The 18,713-nt window shown below is 39.8% G+C and overlaps 1 protein-coding gene across 4 annotated transcripts in view; it reads left to right on the top strand.

Annotated features, from left to right (window-relative positions):
• The window catches only part of LOC149143919 (protein OVEREXPRESSOR OF CATIONIC PEROXIDASE 3-like), a 130,827-nt gene that overhangs the window by 65,307 nt on the left and 46,807 nt on the right, over positions 1–18,713 (top strand). For all 4 annotated transcript variants that reach the window (XR_016264223.1, XR_016264224.1, XM_089447485.1 and 1 more), the window contains exons 2-3: positions 641–928; positions 1,038–1,361. Coding sequence is in view for 2 of the 4 variants with exons in the window: in XM_089447485.1 (XP_089303611.1) it covers positions 641–928; positions 1,038–1,361 (612 nt within the window). In the remaining 2 variants the exon portion in view is untranslated. The remainder of the gene's footprint in view (positions 1–640; positions 929–1,037; positions 1,362–18,713) is intronic.

The following is an 18,713-nucleotide window of genomic DNA, read 5'->3' on the forward strand; positions in this document are numbered from 1 at the left end:
CTACAACCCACTTCGTTTGTCAATGATAGCTTTGATAGATTCAAGGTTGGGGAAATGCAAAAATATGGATGTAAAAATATATTAAAATGGCATTGAAATGCTATTAGAATAATACAAAGGATCAGTATTTTTAATTGATGTTGAGATCTATGATCAGATTCAACAATACATTTATTTTGCTAGATTTTTGAAGAAGTAAGAGTACAAGAAAATGTGCAGGTACTGTTTTAACCATTGCCCCTTCCCAACACGGGTAGGAAATTTGGAGCCGTGGAGAAGTAATGGTGCCCCATCTCATACTTGCTTACATTCACAAACTGTTAAATTTTGGTTGTCTTACCAGATTGACATCTAACCTCGACTAATTTAGTTATGGATGGCTTTAGTTCATTGACAATATATTGCAGTTCCATGGTTTAGGGTTTTGTGTTTTAACATCAAAAATATTATGTTAGAGATGCTATTAGTATGTTTACTATTTCGATATGCCTTTTATTAACAGTAATAATTCTCAAGCTTGACCAAACAGAGGAGGAGGTTGATCAGTGTTAATATTAAGTGTCAATGATCACACATTTCATTTTCAACACCATGTCGGGGATATACTATGAATTAATACAACTAGGACTATCTTTTCCAGAAGGCACGAAAGAATGAAGAAGATGAGGACTCTCTAGATGAAGATGCTTTGGAGGCCTTGTTTAGCCAATTAGAGAAGGATCTGGAAAAAGATCAGTTATCTGATGATGATGAGAATGATATGATTACTGAGGAGGAAGTCTCTAAATTTGAAGAAGAGTTGAATGAAGCAATATCTGATATAGATGATGACGAGGAAGCACTGGATGAGTATCCACCATTGAAATTAGAAAACTGGCAACTTCAGATATTGGCTGCAGCTCTGGAGGTTGGGCGCCGTAAAGTTAGTGTAAGTGAGAAGCTTTAGTTGTGATTGGCATCATTGTACATCTATTTTTTATTTCAGTCTCTTGTTTACCAAGTCCTAGATCAACTGATCCAAGTTTTCTGCTCGGCAGGTTAAAAAGCTTGCAGAAGAATTAGGCCTTGACAGAGAAATAGTTCTTGATTTGCTGCGGAATCCTCCTCCTGAGTTGCTTCTAATTCAACCTGTGAAAGATAACATTGGGTCAGCTCAATCTTCCGTTAAGCCTGATAAAGATAATGTAGGGTCATCTGGATCTGATAGAAAACCCATAGATCCTACATTAAAAGAGGCATCAGAGAGTGACGCTGAGGTTCCAATGTTTGTCAATCAAGCGCAGTGGAATAGGAAGAAACGGATGAAAAAAGTGCAGATTGCTACACTTGAAAAAGTCTACCGCCGTACAAGGCGCCCAACTGTGAGTATTTCTTTTTGTTTTGTAAAACTATTATAATAGTGTGCTTCAAGTGGTATGCTTATCTCTGATGCTGTTAACAGTATACAAATATGAGAATATAAAATGGGAAAAAGAGGGGGCTATTGGTGTTAGTCTGATTTGTGTGTCATTTAGCAAAATGTTGTTGATGCAAGTTTGTTATTTTATGTTCAAAACCTCCATTTATTTTTAGCTTGAATGTTGGATGAATCAGCTTGCCTCAATGAAGATGCCCATAATGGTGCATAACTGAAATCACTGTAACTCACGATCTTGGTAGAAAGAACTTCGACAAGTGACAAACAGGGAAAGTTTAGCGAAGCATATCTTTATTAATCAACTACCTAAGAACAGAGCATCTTGGACAAGTAATATGGAAGTTGAAGTGATTACCTAGTCCATAGTCGAGAATGTAAAAATTCTTGTGAGATTTCATTGTCCAGTCAATCTTTGAATGTAAAAATTATTGTGAGATTTTGTTGTCCATGTTGATTTTTGGTAGCATCGGATGTGCTCTAAGTCTCAAAATTTGCAGGGAGGCTTAGACACATGCATTCTCCAATACCCATAAATCGTTTTGGGAAATTCCACCCAGAAACAGTTTTATTAAAATAATTAATTATTTTTAATGGGATCCTAAGTCTAAACTTAGGAAATTAAAATAATTAATGGGTATTAATCTAAATTGTGGGTGAAACTTCTAGAAGAAGGCAGAGATCAAGTCAATATGATCCTAGCCATTGATTAGAATCTAATCTGGGCCTTTGATTGATCAACGAAAGGATTATAAGAGGAGGCTTGATGGGCACTTGGAGAACTCACGAGAGACAGATACTCAGTTACTCGAGTAAGATCGATTTTCTCACTGGTCGAAGTTCGGCAAGAGAAAATCGAATCAGAGGGAGAGTTGCAGGCAATGTTGCAGGAAGCGTCCCCCCTGGTTCCAAGGCCCGAAGCGCATCCCGTGCGGATGCATCCAGGAAGCGTCCCCGGAAGTGCGCTTCCGCCTGTTTTGGACGCTTCCTGGAAATTTCAGAAGCTTTCCTCCAAAGCGCGCTTCGTACGGCGCTTCGGCAGTACGAAGTGTGGCGCTTCGGAGGGCGAAGCGTACGCTTCCGTACGATTCCGGAAAAGCGCCGTGCTGTTTAGAAAATCGTTTTTTTTTTCAATTTTTTTTTTTTAAATTTTAGGTGAGTTTGCTTGTTGGGGGTGGGTCCACCTTGGGTTAGGGTGAGGAATGAAGGCAAAAAAAATATAAAAAAATATAAATATAGCAGATGCTCCCTCATGGTAATGTTAAATTCTTAAAGTAAAAGTGACATTCTCCTTTATTTTTCATTTTCATCCTTTTACTTAAATTTTTAACATTACCATGAAATGACTCAGGATGTTTGAGAGTGGTTCCAGCCTCATTGGACTTCATATGGAAAAAATAGAATTTCATATCTTATTCAAAATTCAGCAGACTTAACAGTTTTCAGGAATTCATGATCAATGGGATTGTGGCATTTCATTAGATTATATCAAGTATGAAGGTATGCGATTAGCATTTAATCAAGAGCACCAAGCCCTATATGTACCCTAGTGTTGGTGGTGTTAATTGTTGAACTCCTTTGTCACGCGGCATGCCCTTAGCAAAAAATTACCTTTCAATCAAGTCAAAATCATCGATCAAGCATGTTAAGCATTTTCTACCATATTTTAAGTCTTGAATTAGGTAGTTTGATCAAAATTGGGCAATGTTGACTAATATCCCTAGACAATCGAGGTAGAGGCAAAGGCTAGATAAGAGGAGAAGAATCTAGATTCTAGATGGTTGATGCATCTAAATGGTTGATGCTCGAATAATTAATCATTAATGTACAATGGATGTTATATCTATCTTGATTTATGCAAAAATATGCATGTTTTCATGTCTTCTACAACTAATTTGGTATTTGGGATGTTTGTTTTGAGTATAAATGCAAAAAAATATAATATATATATATATATATATATATATATATATAGCAGACGCTTCGCTTCCTAGATTTTTGGAAAATGACGCTTCTGCGTCCCCGCTTCGTGCAACATTGGTTGCAGGTGAGAAAGAGAGAGGCGACATCAACATCTGTCGGGAGGGCAAGGCAAGAAGAAGCAGAGCAGGGAGAGCCAACACAAAAATGTGACGCAGAAAGAGGCAGCGCAAGGCAGGTTGACGTTGGGACTGCGTGAGCAGTCTAGCACTGGGCTAGCGTGAGGAAAAGTGACGCAGGAAGATGCAAAGGGATTCAGAGGGCTGAGGAGCACTTCTCCTGGATCAAAGATTTGTCAGGAAGTGTCTGTAAATTTTCTCACTTCTGTTCTATTGGTTGTATATTGTACAAGAGTTTTTTGCTGAAGAATATAAAGAAACCCTCATCTGTTGCACCGGTTTTCCCACATTGGGTTTTTTCGAGGACGATTGTCCAAAATTAATTGTCATTGTGGTTATTCTTGTGTTGTTATTGCATTCTCTTTTAGAATTTTATTTGTGAAGACTGCAGTAGAATTTATTTTGATATTCACCGTAAGAACATTGTGAATAACTTATTTCTGAGTTAATAAGTAGAAGAAATAATATTATCACTATTGTAGGATTTCTATTTTGAATTTTTCACATGGAATCAAAGCAAGGTTAAGCAGGAGTGCAAACTGAAGAGCCCTCATTGAGGAAAAGAAGGGAGTTCGAAATTACTGCAAAGGCAGAAAATCGAAACCCTAGAGAATTGCGTAGTTCTCAGGAAAGGACGCAATTTATTCTACAACAGTTGCTGGGGTAGGATAGCGTCAGAAAACAACACAAAGATGGATATTCAAAGTAACTCAGAATTGGCTTCTAGACTAGAAGAATTCACATGCCTAGCAAGTTCAGCGTCAGCGTTAGCAGATGTTTGGTATATTGATAGTGGGGCTTCAACTCATATGACTAGAGTACGAGAATATTTCTCGAGCTATCAAGAAGAACAAATGGATTTTCATATTACAATGGGAAATCAGACAAAGTGTACTCCAATAGGGAGGGGCACCATAACATTTCAGACAGAAGCAGGAACCAACATCCAAGCCACCAATGTTCTGCATGTGCCGGGATTAGGAATGAATCTGATTTCAGTGTCCCAGTTACAGGACAAGGGATACGATGTATACTTCATTGGAAAGAAAGTATATGTCAAGCATCCAAGTTGGAAGAAGAAAAGACAAATTGGAACTCATAGCAACAAATTGTATAGGTTGCAGCTTGAGTCTCCAATGGCACTTATAGACAACAACTATGATGGTGAAAAGGAATGAAATGAATTATGGCACAGGCGAATGGGACATTTACACCATGGAGCACTGAGGATGCTCAAAGAGACTGTTATAGGAGTACCAATCCTTAGTAGTGAACATGATGACTTATGCAGAGGGTGTGTACTAGGGAAGTACGCTAAAACAACTTTTTCCAGAAGTAACAATAGAGCAGAATGTGTATTAGGATTGATACACTTAGATATCTATGGTCCTATGTCCACAAGAGCTCTTAGTGGTGGCGAATACTTTGTCATGTTTATTGATGATCACTCCAGAAAAACCTGGATCTATTTCTTAAAGACTAAGGCCGAGGTCTTTGATCGTTTTCGAGAGTTTAAAGCTCTTGATGAAAATATGACAGGGAAAAAGTTACAGGTATTGCGTTCAGATAATGGTGGAGAATATATGGACAAAGACTTCACAGATTTTTGCGCAAAGGAGGGCATCAAAAGAGAGTGGACAACTCCATATAATTCGAAGCAGAATGGAGTAGCAGAACGGAAAAATAGAACTATTGTTGGGGCAGCCAAAGCTATGTTGTATGATCAAGATCTACCTAGGTATCTATGGGTAGAAGCTTGCAACACAACAATATATATCCAGAATAGAACTCCTCATAAAGCATTGGGGAAGAAAATGCCCGAAAGGGTCTTCACAGGGAAGAAGGCAGAAGTCAGTCATCTCAGGATATTCAGAAGCGTGGCTTCTTGTCACATTCCAGACGAGAAGCACAATAAACTGGATTAGACTGCAGATAAGGGATATCTCGTAGGATACAACGAGACCTCAAAGGCATACAAATCTACATTCTTAGCAACAGGGAGATTGTAGTAAGACGAGATGCAAAGTTCATGGAAGATAGAGCTTTCAGGGAATCTCGTGAGATGCCTGCAGAAGATCAGTCAGGAGATGTTCCACTGGTCCAGGAGCAGCAAGGAGGATAGGCAGTAGGACAAACACTTGGATCGAGTATAGTGACCAATACCAGTATCTCCTCAGAAGGAGGAAATCCAGATGGTTCTGAGCAGATGGAATAGCAGGATCAGGAGGAGTTGATTGAGCCTCCCACCACCAGTGGTAGAACCAACAGAGAAGTACGATAAACACTGAGGGATGTAGAGGAGTTTGTTGGAGCTCCTAGAACCGAGAAAAGGTTGCGTAGGCAACTTGACAGATACCAGGCATTGGTAGCTCAGGTTGAAGAACACTCTAGCTTTTAGGAAGCTGTTTAACACCAAGTATGGGTGGATGCCATGGTAGAAGAATACAACTCTATCATGACGAATGATGTTTGGGAAGTAGTACCTAGACCAGAAGATAGATCAGTTGTAGGATCACGATGGATCTACAAGATCAAGTATGCTGCAGATGGCAGTATAGAGAAGTACAAGGCTAGGTTCGTGGCAAAGGGGTATGCTCAGAAAGAAGGAATAGACTATGAAGAGACCTTTGCCCTAGTTGCTCGATACACCTCTATCAGATCCGTTATATCCCTAGTAGCTCAAATGGGATGGGAGATTCACCAGATGGATGTCAAGACAACATTCTTGAATGGGGTGATAGAAGAGGAGGTGTATATAGAACAACCCGAAGGCTTCGAAACTCATGAGAAGAGAAATCATGTTTGCAGATTAAAGAAAGCCCTGTATGGGCTCAAGAAGGCACCTAGAGCATGGTATGGTCGGATTGATAGTTACTTGCAGCAGTTGGGATTTGTCAAGAGTGATGTTGATCCCAATCTCTACTATTTGATGGTAGAGAATGAGCCACTTATTCTGGTATTATATGTAGATGACTTGTTCCTAACTAGGTCATCCAGGCTCATACAGGATTGCAAGAAGAATCTTGAAGCTGAATTCGACATGAAGGACATGGGGTTGATGTATTATTTTTTAGGATTGGAAGTTTGGCATAAGAATGGGGAATCTCTTCAGAATTTCTGTAGCATATCTTCCTTGGACAAGGAATATTTGCTACAGAAATTCTGAAGAGATTCAGAATGCAGGATTGTCGACCCATGGCTACTCCCATGATCACCAACTGTCAGAAAATAGATGTATCAGGAAACAAGGAAGTAGATCCCACCTTGTACATGCAACTCATTGGGTCACTCATGTATCTGGTCAACACTAGGCTGGACATTTGCTTCGCTGTCAACACTCTTAGTTAGTTCATGGTGAAACCAAAAAGGGTGCATTGGGCGACAGCTAGACACATTCTTAGGTATGTGTGCGGAACAATCGGATATGGTTTGAAATACTCCCGATGGGAGGACGTCAGATTGAATGGGTTCACAGATGTAGATTGGGCAGTTAGTTCATTGACCGAAAAAGTACCTCGGGGTACTGCTTCAGTGTTGGATCGGGGATGATATCTTGGTGCAGTAGGAAATCATAAATCGATAGCCCCGAGCTCAGCAGAAGCAGAATATATGGCGACCAACACAACTACGTGCGAAGCTATATGGCTCAGAAAATTGCTTGTGAGCTTGTTTAGAAAAAGGATGGAAGCGACCAGGGTTTACTGTGATAATCAGAGTTGTATCAAACTCTTTGAGAATCCAGTATTTCATGATCGGTTGAAACACATAGATATAAGATGTCACTTTATCAAAGACCGTGTTTAACGTGGGGCAGTACAACTACAATATGTCCCCACAGGAGATCAGGTAGCAGACATACTCACAAAGGATCTCAAAAGGGCTAAGTTCACTCAATTCAGAGAGCAGATGGGTATGGAAGAGAATCCATTTCAATAGCAGCATCAGTTTGCAGTGCAGGGCAGTTGGCAGTGGTAGTGCCAACAACAACACGGATGTAGAAATTCAAAGGGAGTTGCAGTACAGATGCAGCGTTGACAGTGGCAGGGTCAGTAACAGTACATATGCAACATTTGCGCAGTGGTTGATGGACAACAGGTCAGACATCAGCAACGTAGAGCACGATGTTATGAAGTTAGAGTGATGCTTCAGATGATTGCATTGCTAGAGTACATTTCTTGCTAAGAGGGAGTGTTGATTTCTGGTAGCATCGGATGTGCTCTAAGTCTCAAAATTTGCAGGGAGGCTTAGACACATGCATTCGCCAATACCCAGAAATTGTTTTGGAAAATTCCATCAAGAGACAGTTTTATTAAAATAATTAATTATTTTTAATGGGACCCTAAGTCTAAACTTAGGAAATTAAAATAATAATCTAAACTGTGGGTGAAACTCCTAGAAGAAGGCAGAGATCAAGTCAATATGATCCTAGCCATTGATTAGGGTCTAATTTGAGCCGTTGATTGATCAACGAGAGGATTATAAGAGGAGGCTTGATGGGCACTTGGAGAACTCACGAGAGGCAGATACTCAGTTACCTGAGTAAGATTGATTTTCTCATTGGTCGAAGTTCAGCAAGAGAAAATCGAATCAGAGGGAGAGTTGCAGGTGAGAAAGAGAGAGAGGGCATCAGCGTCAGCATCAGTTGGGAGGTACAAGGCAAGAAGACGCAGCGCAGGGAGAGCCAGCGCAAGGCAGGTTGACGCTGGGACTGCGTGAGCCGTCTGATGTTGGGCCAACGTGAGGAAAAGTGACGCAGGAAGACACAGAGGGATTCAGAGGGCTGAGGAGCACTTCTCCTGGATCAGAGATTTGTCAGGAAGCGTCTGTACATTTTCTCACTTCTATTCTATTGGTTGTATATTGTACAAGAGATTTTTGCTGAAGAATAATAAAGAAACCCTTATCCATTGCACTGGTTTTCCCACATTGGATTTTTCCGGGGACGATTGTCCAGAATTAATTGTGTCATTGTGGTTATTTGTGTGTTGTTATTGCTTGCGCTTTTAGAATTTTATTTGTGAAGACTGTAGTAGAATTTATTTTGATATTCACCGTAAGAACACTGTTAATAACTTATTTATGAGTTAATAAGTAGAAGAAATAATATTATCACTACAGTAGGATTTCTATTTTGAAATTTTCACAGTCCAGTCAATCTTCTAGTTCATAATTTTGGGGAAGAGGAATTTGAAGAAGTAATGTCGCAAGGCAAAATCAATTTCTAGACTAGACAAAAGGCTTCAAAAATGAGAATAATGTGAGATGAGTCTTGCAAAAAGATTACAACTGCCAGACAGATCATCTTAAAAACCAGTTCCTTGCTTGATAAAGATTTACTGTAATCATTCTGACCGTCAACCAATTGAGTTTTTAATATTTGATTCAAATGGGATAACTTCTTTTGGATAACATTTTGGGTGAAGAGGTTGCTTTAAGGTCCTAACAAAGCAATTATTAAACCATAGCGATCTCAATTGGATCTTCCCTCAAATAAATATGAAGTTCGGAACTTTGGAATCTTGGATGAAACATATTTAGATATGTTGAAGACAAAATCTTAACTCCTGCTAAGTGTTACCTCCAAGATCTGTACTCAAATATATTCAAATCCCTAAATGAAGTGGAACCCTAGAGGCACTTAAGAAGGTTGCCCACCATCACCACAACAACTCTTCTTCACAGTTTAGGCTGGATCTTCTTTGTCACAAGAGGAAAACCCTAGAAAAGTTGTTTATGATATCTTGAGAATTTGAGGGATGGTGAATTGGCATGACCAATACATTCCTAATTAGGCGATGGAGTTAGGGTTAACAATGAAGAGGGTCCGAATAGTATAATGGAGGCATAGTTGGGCTGTTATAAACATGATTTGACTGTTGATTTTTCTTATAAGAGATTGATCTTCTAATCTGATAATTACTTCCAATGATCCTTAATCAAGTTATCTTATGTCATTAAGCAATTATACATAGAAAATCTCAACAATAATGCAATATTAACAATAGAATCATAAAGAGACAACCAAACATCGAGAGACAACAAATTTGCCCTGGGAAAACCCAACCTTGGGAAAAACCCAGCAAACTTTTCTTCTTAGGAGAATAATTCTTTAATAGTATAATTCAGAACCTTTCTAGGAATTTGAGCCCAATTCAAATTCAAAAATACTAGTCAAACCTAGTCAAAATAACAGCGTCTCGAAGCTGGTCAATGTTGAATTTCCACAACACTCAAGAATCTGGGTTTGGTCTTAGAATCTCTAACACAAACACACTCAAGTGCCACAACAATAGTACTTTGCACAACGGAATCCACACACATCAGTGAATCAACTAGTGCACATGACAATTTTTAACTTTTCAAACGTACTACATGTTATATTACAAACTAGAATACAACAATCTTAGGGCTCCCGTACCAGGTATCATGGCCCTTTACAATTCTCCTGATACAAGGATGCAACTAGGGCTTGGTGTCAGTCACTTTGACCACCAATCTACCCTGGAGAAGACAATACTTGACCTACTTGTTGATGGTGGTCACACACAACCCTTTCAATTCACATGTCCTGAACACATCTGGTGGGTTCTGTTGCCTCTCATTCTGTAGCTCCTCAATCTGCCTCTATCAATGAACTTTTCTCCTTTAGGTCACTGAACTCGGCTCAATAAACTCTGCCCTCTAGTTGCCTCCTTTGTCCTTCAAGGTCTACAACACATAGGGTCTTTGATCAACTGTTCACAACTCTGTTTGTGAACAACCCTTTGGTCTGCCCACTTCTGCCTTCTTCTGCTACTATAATAATGGCAAGTCTAGGGCTTGGAGGTTGCCCTCTTTCCACCGTAGAAGTCCTTCTCTACATAGTGAACTAGGGCTGATTTATTAAACCCTTTTGGTTGCTCCTCTAGTGCTTCAAAGTCTGCGACCCTTTACCTCCAATACATTGCCTCTCTTAGCAGACTTGTTGTCCTTCACAAGTCCTACACTTAGGGTACAATGTGACAACTACTAACAGTCCTCCAATCTATTCTTAAGCTGCCACCAACAGTCCCAAACCGGGACCTCCAATTCTGCATTGCATCCTGCACTACTTCTCAACTTTCAGATCTGCCCATCTTTAGTCAGAATCTTGACTGATCTAGGGCTTCAAATATCTGCCCCTTGTTATGCAATTTGACTCCTCAAATTGCACAGATCTAGGTTCCCATGTACAACCACTAATAATGAACATCCTGACCATTCTTAGGTCATCCATCTCATCACTTTAAGCATACTCTTCTTCTTTACAAATCAGTTCCAACACATTTGTCCTATTTGCACTTCTGTCCAACATAGTCTGCAACCTCTCCTATTCTGCTACATTTGCACAACCCTAGAGGAATGCGACCTTCCATACTGAGATAACTTACTTTCTCATTAGGGTCTGATCTCTCATCCCTGTGCTCAAAATTTGGTTGCTTAGGAATATAACTAGGGATTTGATTTGTTCTTGAAGAAACCCTCAACTAGGGCTTAGCGTTTGCTGTACTAAACCCTTTACGACAACCTTCTCCACTCTAGAATCAGTCCTCCTTGGCATCGGCATACATGGTAACCCTACAACAAACCTGATCACAACTTCGGCCTCCTATTTGTACTGTTGTAACCTACAACAAGGTCTCTTCCTAATTTCAGCTCTTCGACTATCATTACTAGGCCAGGAAAAACCCTTATCTCGGCCTTATTAGCCCTCCTATACCTGTGTTGTGGCTGAGGCTTCTAGGGTGTCTTTCTTTTGAGCAAACATGCATTATGACCTTGTATTTGAGGCTTGGCCCTCTCTATAGAACTACGACCCCTTACCCCTTACAGAACAGGGATATTGGCCTTGCCTTACTAAGCTCCTTGGCTGTCCAAACTCTCCATAGTCTCGCTGCCACTTGAGGATGAATTTACTTGTGCATAATTAGATCTCGGCCTCCTAGTAGCCCTTTACGACGTCCTCTTCTTACGCAGATCCTACCTTCTCCGAGGCACGAACTTCATGAGGAAACAGTCCTCCCCTTGGGGCAAAATGACCTAGAAGGAACCCTTCTTGCTCCTCCATTCGTCCTCCCTAAAGGTGCTGCGACCTGAAGTATCCAAACCTCCTTCTAAGGCTACATAGCGACAATTTCTTGATCAAATGAGCTCCTCCCACTTGATGTGTCTAGCCTTGATCCTAAGGCCTCCTTAAATAATCTCTTAATTAGGCCTCTTAGGAACCCTCTAGAACTTAGGGGTTTTGATCCTCTAGACCTTGGGAATTAATTTTTCCTTTTAATCTTCTTTTTAATTCCTTCTTTAGATTTTAAACCCCATCATGGGTCTAAAACCCTTTCGCTTGGGTTCTTTTCCCACAAACCCTTTTTGTGACCAAACTCACACAAACCCATCTCACTAGGCTTGTGGAGTACCTCTCAAGCTACACAATTCAACAGTCAAACTCTCCAAAAAGCATGAAAGTGAATTCTGGTCAACTATGTTTAATGGGGGCCGAATTTCTACAGTCAAAACAACCTCCTTCCTCCATGGTCAAACTTGTCCAAAAATCAGTCAAACAACAATCCAAACATGGTTTGAATCTCGGTCAAAATAGAGCAGGTCAATGATGGTCAACGAGTAGCTTCAAACCTCAGAAATCTTCCTCCTTAACTCACACGTGTGAACAAAAGAATAGTAGATGTGATGATGATTTGAATTATTCCATTTGTGAAGTTGAATTGAGTATTTATGAGTCAAATGAGATGGGTTTTGACCAAGGGTCACACCCATTCATTGGCAGGGCCAACTTGTCACTTTGGGGCCTGCATGAAGCTCAAATTAATAGTTTTAATTTCCATATCTAATATTTTTCTTTGGCCAACTTAGGGGTCCTTTTTGGCATGCGGAAATACTTCCTGATGCTACACAAAAACCAACACTCCCTCTTAGCGTGCAAGGTATTGTCCTGCAACATATTTCCCTTCGCTGAAAATTCTCCTTCCTTAAGAAAAGTTTCATGAGCTTGTCATATTGAAGCATGTCTATAAAATAATCTTATCCTGAATTAGGAAACACATGTTTTTCAAATATCCAGGGTAGGCCAAAATCCTTTATGGCTCCTCAGGCAAATATGTCAACTCTTTTGGTCATGACCTACCCTAGGCATCAAATTTTTTCAACTTCTCAAGAGAAATTGCCTTTGACCATGCACCTTTCTGTTCAAAGTCCTTTGTGACTTACCCAAGTCCTTTTGGTATCAAAGGTGAATTTCATCTATTTCCTTTGGTCAACATAGCCAAATCCTTCTGGCAGCAATTTCCTTTTGGCTTCTAAGGAGATTTGTCCAATCGTATAGTTTCCCTAGAACATTCACTTTTGGTTGACCTAGCCAAGTCCTTTTGGCTTCAAAGGTGAATTTATCCATCTCTTCTTGGTCAAAGTCCTTTATGACCCAACCAAAGTCCTTTATGGCTTTAGGAGATGGTCTACTAAATTCTACAAATACCTCATCATTTCTTTTAATGAGGGAGACATTCAACATCATACTAAGCTCGTCTTTGTCCACAATCTACTCATTTGTGGATATGTACTAGAGCTCTATTGCTCCTCTTGATCCATGTCTCAGATGAAGTGATCCTGTCATTGCTTCATGACTTGTAATGTTGCTGCAAAGACCCACTTCGTCTCATCAGACACATCCAATGTACAACATGTTGAAGAATCTAGGGCAATTAGATATAATAGGATTCTGCTAGACTTGATAACAATTTGTGAAGCTTTTTTACAATTTATCTTGTTAGCTTAATCTTCTTCTCTTCTTATTAATGCATGTGTGTTTACTTCATCAAACTCCTATCAAAAACATAAAAACAAGAAGACAAGATGTTGGCTCTTTGCCAGGGCAAAACCTCTCTCTCTTAGAGAGGAAAACCCTTTTGTAAATTTCTCTTATTGAAGCTTCTTATTGATCAATGCCAAACCCTAGACCCTTGACAAGAATATCCTCCAAGCACAAGTCAAATCCTTCCTCCTTCCTGCACTTTGTTTTCCGACACTTCGTCCTCCTTCTTCCGGCACTTCGTTCCCCGACACTTCGTCCTCCTTCTTGCTTCTTTGACTGGAGATAGACCTTGTCTATGTGAGCTCTAGAGGAGATACTTGGCTTTTATACTTATTGAGATCCTTCACCTATGGAGACACCTTCCTTTTCTTGACTAACCGAGTTTCTTCTTTATGTGTAGTTGTAGGCTTGATGTGACAACACAACAACCCTAGTTTCTTGCATGCGTGGGAGGTTTCCTTGAATATTTGACTCCTTCTATCTTCACTTGGGAGAGCCTCTTCTTCGCTCTAATGGGAGGCCTTATAGGCCTAAGTTACTAGCCCAAACAATGAGAGATATGGGACTGATATGCTGCTGCTATTATGACTGCAGAGAGGCCTCTTTTTCTTGCACGTGTGGCTGTGTTTGACTCTTAGAACAACCCCTTAAACTTCGGTCTTGTCTTCTCCTTCTTCGCTGCACTAGAGGCTCCTTATACTTGGCTTCTTTCACTCTTTTCTTGACTTCTCTTGCTCGCTGATTTCAGAGGTGAGTTCCCTTTTCGTTGGAGGAGTGGACAACCTCTATATATAGAGGACTGTCCGTCCCTTAGGCCGACTTGAGGCCGACTTGAGGACAATAGGCTGACTTGAATTTTCTTCATCGTTTTTGCTCCTTTTGGTGACGTTGTTGCATGGAGAGGACTTGTCTTTGCTTGGAGGGATATTCTTTGACTCTTATACAAATATATACATGGTGTAACATGCCCTTAAGGGTCTTCAACATTTTCTTTTGACTCTTTGACTCACCTATAGCACTTTGACATGTGCTAGACCTATTTCAATGAGCAAGAAACTCATTGATAAATATAACAAAAAATAATATTTCTTTTCTTGAATAAATACAAATATCAAAAGTACATTTATGAAGACCGAACCTAGTTACACTTTCTTCAACACTCCCTCTTAACTAGGGAGGTATTCATAAATCATTACAAGGTGTTTGGCTATTTTTCAATCTTGAAGAATTCACATAAGAGAAACTAGATTGGCAATCCATTTGTTATAGCATCATAGTAACCAACATTGTTCATAGCAAGGCCTTGACTAACAAATCTATCTCTCATAAGATTAGAGCACAATATTGGCGAGACCAATGACTTATAGACACCTTAGTCATTGTCTCTCAAGGTACATACCCACCCGGGTGTTCACTAAGTATGACCTTCTAGGACTATTCTTGCCTTGGGTTCCCAACCCTCAAAGAATATCGATCCTCTTGCCTATTCTTGTCTTGGATGCCCTACACATCCTCAAAGAGTATCAGATGCCAAATGATTACCCAATCCTCCCATTCTTTCTTCCCAAGTGAAGACAAGAATGTTGTGTCTATCTCTTCCTCTTAATTGAGGAAGACATGCCCAAGTTTCCTCTGACAAGGAACTTGCCCAAGCTCCTTTGTAGTTGGGAACTTGTTAGAACTCCCTCTTAACTAGGGACTTGTCCATTCATCAACAACTTCTTTTTCATGGGTCCTTCAACTGCTTGATCTCCTTCTTTCCTTTGATGTCATGAAGTCTTTGTTTGAAATTCTTCTTGGTAGGGCATCGACCATCGATCACTTTCCTTCCTGGTTTGTCATGTCATTGCTCCCTTCGTGGAAAGTGGCCTTCTTGATATATATCAGGTCCTTTTGTCATCTGGATACTCCTTTGTCATCTTGTCTATGCTTCAGAATACTTATGGATGCTTAGTTGTACTTGCTTGTTCCCATACTTTGATTTAGTAGCCCTTCATGACTTCATCTTGATATTGCTTCAACATCAAATGGTGCTTTTGCTGGATGGCTTCTTCATCATGACATCTTTGTAGATTTGAATCAATTATCTGCACCTTACTATCTCCAAGGCCTTCATAGGTGTCAAGGCCCAAGGGTCCTTTGATCTTTTTCTTCCTTTGTTAGAGTTGTCATGCCTTCTTTCGAGAGATGTCTTTAATGGATCTTGTCAGATAGTGATTCTTTGTGACCATGGTGTTCTTCACATGCTTGATCTCTTTCTTCATTTGCTTCCTTTTGGATGATTAGTCAACCACCTTATACTCCTTATGGGAGCACTTCTTTATGTTGACCTTCATTGCATTGCAGTACATGTCTTCAAGCATGTCATTGGTGAAAGAGATCCTTTTATACTTGATCATGCCATAAAACTATTCCCATGACTCAATAATATATATGATGACATGACTTAACTTTGATGCATACATACCTCATCTTGATTCTTCTTTGATCATCTTGGCTTCATTTGATTGTCCTTGGTGTGGCCTTTCTTGCTTCATCTTTTCTTGCCTACATATCATCCTTTTCTTGAATCCCATGAATGGGAATCCAATGAGACATCTACTCTTGTTTATGAACCTTCTTTTGAAGATTCTATTAGAGGATCTTGAAGATCCTTACCTTGCAAATGTTTCTTCTTTTTGATGATGAAGGCCTTCTAAGATTTTTTAATCATGATCAATTATTCTTTCATTGTGGATGAGGTCCTATAATAGGTATGCTCCTTGTACATGAATATCTTGAGCTATATCTACCATGCTCCTATATTCTAGAAGATATCTTTAACCATGCATTCTATTCTATTCCTACATGCTCTTATACTACTCAAAACTTTGAAAGAAGACTTTAAGTAAAGAGGTTGACTTAGTCATAGTAGAGATCTAGAGGATCTTGCAAATGTTTCTTCTTTTTGATGATGAAGGCCTTCTAAGATTTTTTAATCATGATCAATTATTCTTTCATTGTGGATGAGGTCCTATAATAGGTATGTTCCTTGTACATGAATATCTTGAGCTATATCTACCATGCTCCTATATTCTAGAAGATATCTTTAACCATGCATTCTATTCTATTTCTACATGCTCCTATACTACTCAAAACTTTGAAAGAAGACTTTAAGTAAAGAGGTTGACTTAGTCATAGTAGAGATCTGGAGGATCTTCCTTCTTCTGCTTCTTGTCTTCTTCTTTCACTTCTTGAGTTACATGAGCTTCTTCCCTTTTTCTTTTGTTGTTGTTGTCCTTCTTAAGTTTAGGACAATCCCTTTTGTAGTGTCCATATTCTTGGCATCCAAAGCATTGGACTTTGGACATATCTCTATTGCTTGTTCTTCGTGGACCAAATTTGCCAAATTTTCCCTTTCTCTTGGCCATGGTAGCAAATGCTTGCTCCTTTGATCCCACATCATCCTTTGCTTTGAGTCTAGTTTCCTCTATCTTGCATAGAGACCATAGTTCACTTAGTGGAGTAGCTTCCTTCTTGGCATTTATGCTTGATGTGAAGTTGCCCCAATCCTCAGGTAGAGCATTGAGTACTACAATTGTCATTTCTCTGTCAGACATGACTTCTCCTAGCTCTTGAAGTTGATCCCTCATCTCAGAGATCTTCATGAAGTATGGAGCTATTCCTTCCTTTGATATCTTCATCTTGTACAAATCATTTCGTAGAGATATCACTTCTCCAGCTATGCTTACCGAGAATAGCTCTATTAGCTTGTCATAGATTTCTTTTGAGGTTTCAAATTTGGAGACATAAGGAATGAGAGAGTCTTTGATGGATTCTATTAGAATCCTTTGAGCTCTTGTCTCATCCTTATTGTACTTGGCTAAGGCTTGAGTTTGTTCCTTAGCAGGGATAGTGATATTCCCTTTGATGTGGTCTAGAAGTTCATTCTCTTTGAGAAGTAAATCAGTCCTCTTCTTCCATGCAAGGAAGTTAGTGGTCCCAACCAATTTGTTGCTTTCCTTGCAAAAAGACATTGAGGTATATTCAAGAGGGGACATATACTTACTTGATAGAGTTTGAGATGTAGTGGACTTGCTTTCTTCTTGAAGACTTGATGGCTTGCCTTCCTTAGATCTTGATGTTCTTCAAGTTGCTTCCTCCAAATGGACTTGTTTGATGATGCTTTTCCTTTATGAATGATAGATGGTAGACCTTTTTGTCCTTGATGTGATTGAGACTTCTTGGCTTGATGCTTCAACCTTGTAGATATTCTTGAGATGTTCTTCCTTGATGAGTCACCTTATGAGTGTTCTTGAGATGCCCTTTCCTTGATGTGTCACCTTAGCTCCGATACCATGTTGAAGAATCTAGGGAAATTAGATATAGTAGGATTCTTCTAGACTTGATAACAATTTGTGAAGCTCTTTTACAATTTATCTTGTTAGCTTAATCTTCTTCTCTTCTTATTAATGAATGTGTGTTTACTTCATCAAACTGCTATCAAAAACATAAGAAGAAGAACACAAGATGTTGGCTCTCTGCCAGGACAAAACCTCTCTCTCTTAGAGAGGAAAACCCTTTCGTAAATTCCTCTTATTGAAGCTTCTTATTGATCAATGCCAAACCCTAGACCCTTGACAAGAATATCCTCCAAGCACAAGCCAAATTCGTCCTCCTTCCGGCACTTCGTTCACCGACACTTCGTCCTCCTTCTTGCTTCTTTGACAGGAGATAGACCTTGTGTATGTGAGCTCTAGAGGAGATACTTGGCTTTTATACTTATTGAGATCCTTCACCTATGGAGACACCTTCCTTTTCTTGACTAACCAAGTTTCTTCTTGATGTGTAGTTGTAGGCTTGATGTGACAGCACAACAACCCTAGTTTCTCGCATGTGTGGGAGGTTTCCTTGAATATTTGACTCCTATCTTCGCTTGGGAGAGCCTCTTCTTCGCTCTAGTGGGAGGCCTTATAGGCCTAAGTTACTAGCCCAAACAATGAGAGATATGGGACTGATATGCTGCTGCTATTATGACTGCAGAGAGGCCTCTTTTTCTTGCACGTGTGGCTGTGTTTGATCCTTAGAACAACCCCTTAAACTTCGGCCTTGTCTTCTCCTTCTTCATTGCATTAGAGGCTCCTTATACTTGGCTTCTTTCACTCTTTTCTTGACTTCTCTTGCTCGCTGATTTCAGAGGTGAGTTACCTTTTCGTTGGAGGAGTGGACAACCTCTATATATAGAGGACTGTCCATCCCTTAGGCCGACTTGAGGATAGTAGGCTGACTTGAATTTTCTTCATCGTTTTTGCTCCTTTTGGTGACATCGTTGCATGGAGAGGACTTGTATTTGCTTGGAGGGATATTCTTTGACTCT

This window comes from Pinus tabuliformis, chromosome X (assembly GCF_031772625.1).
Source record: "Pinus tabuliformis cultivar Carrire ecotype Pingquan chromosome X, CPIR1, whole genome shotgun sequence".
In the NCBI taxonomy this organism is placed as follows: domain Eukaryota; kingdom Viridiplantae; phylum Streptophyta; class Pinopsida; order Pinales; family Pinaceae; genus Pinus; species Pinus tabuliformis.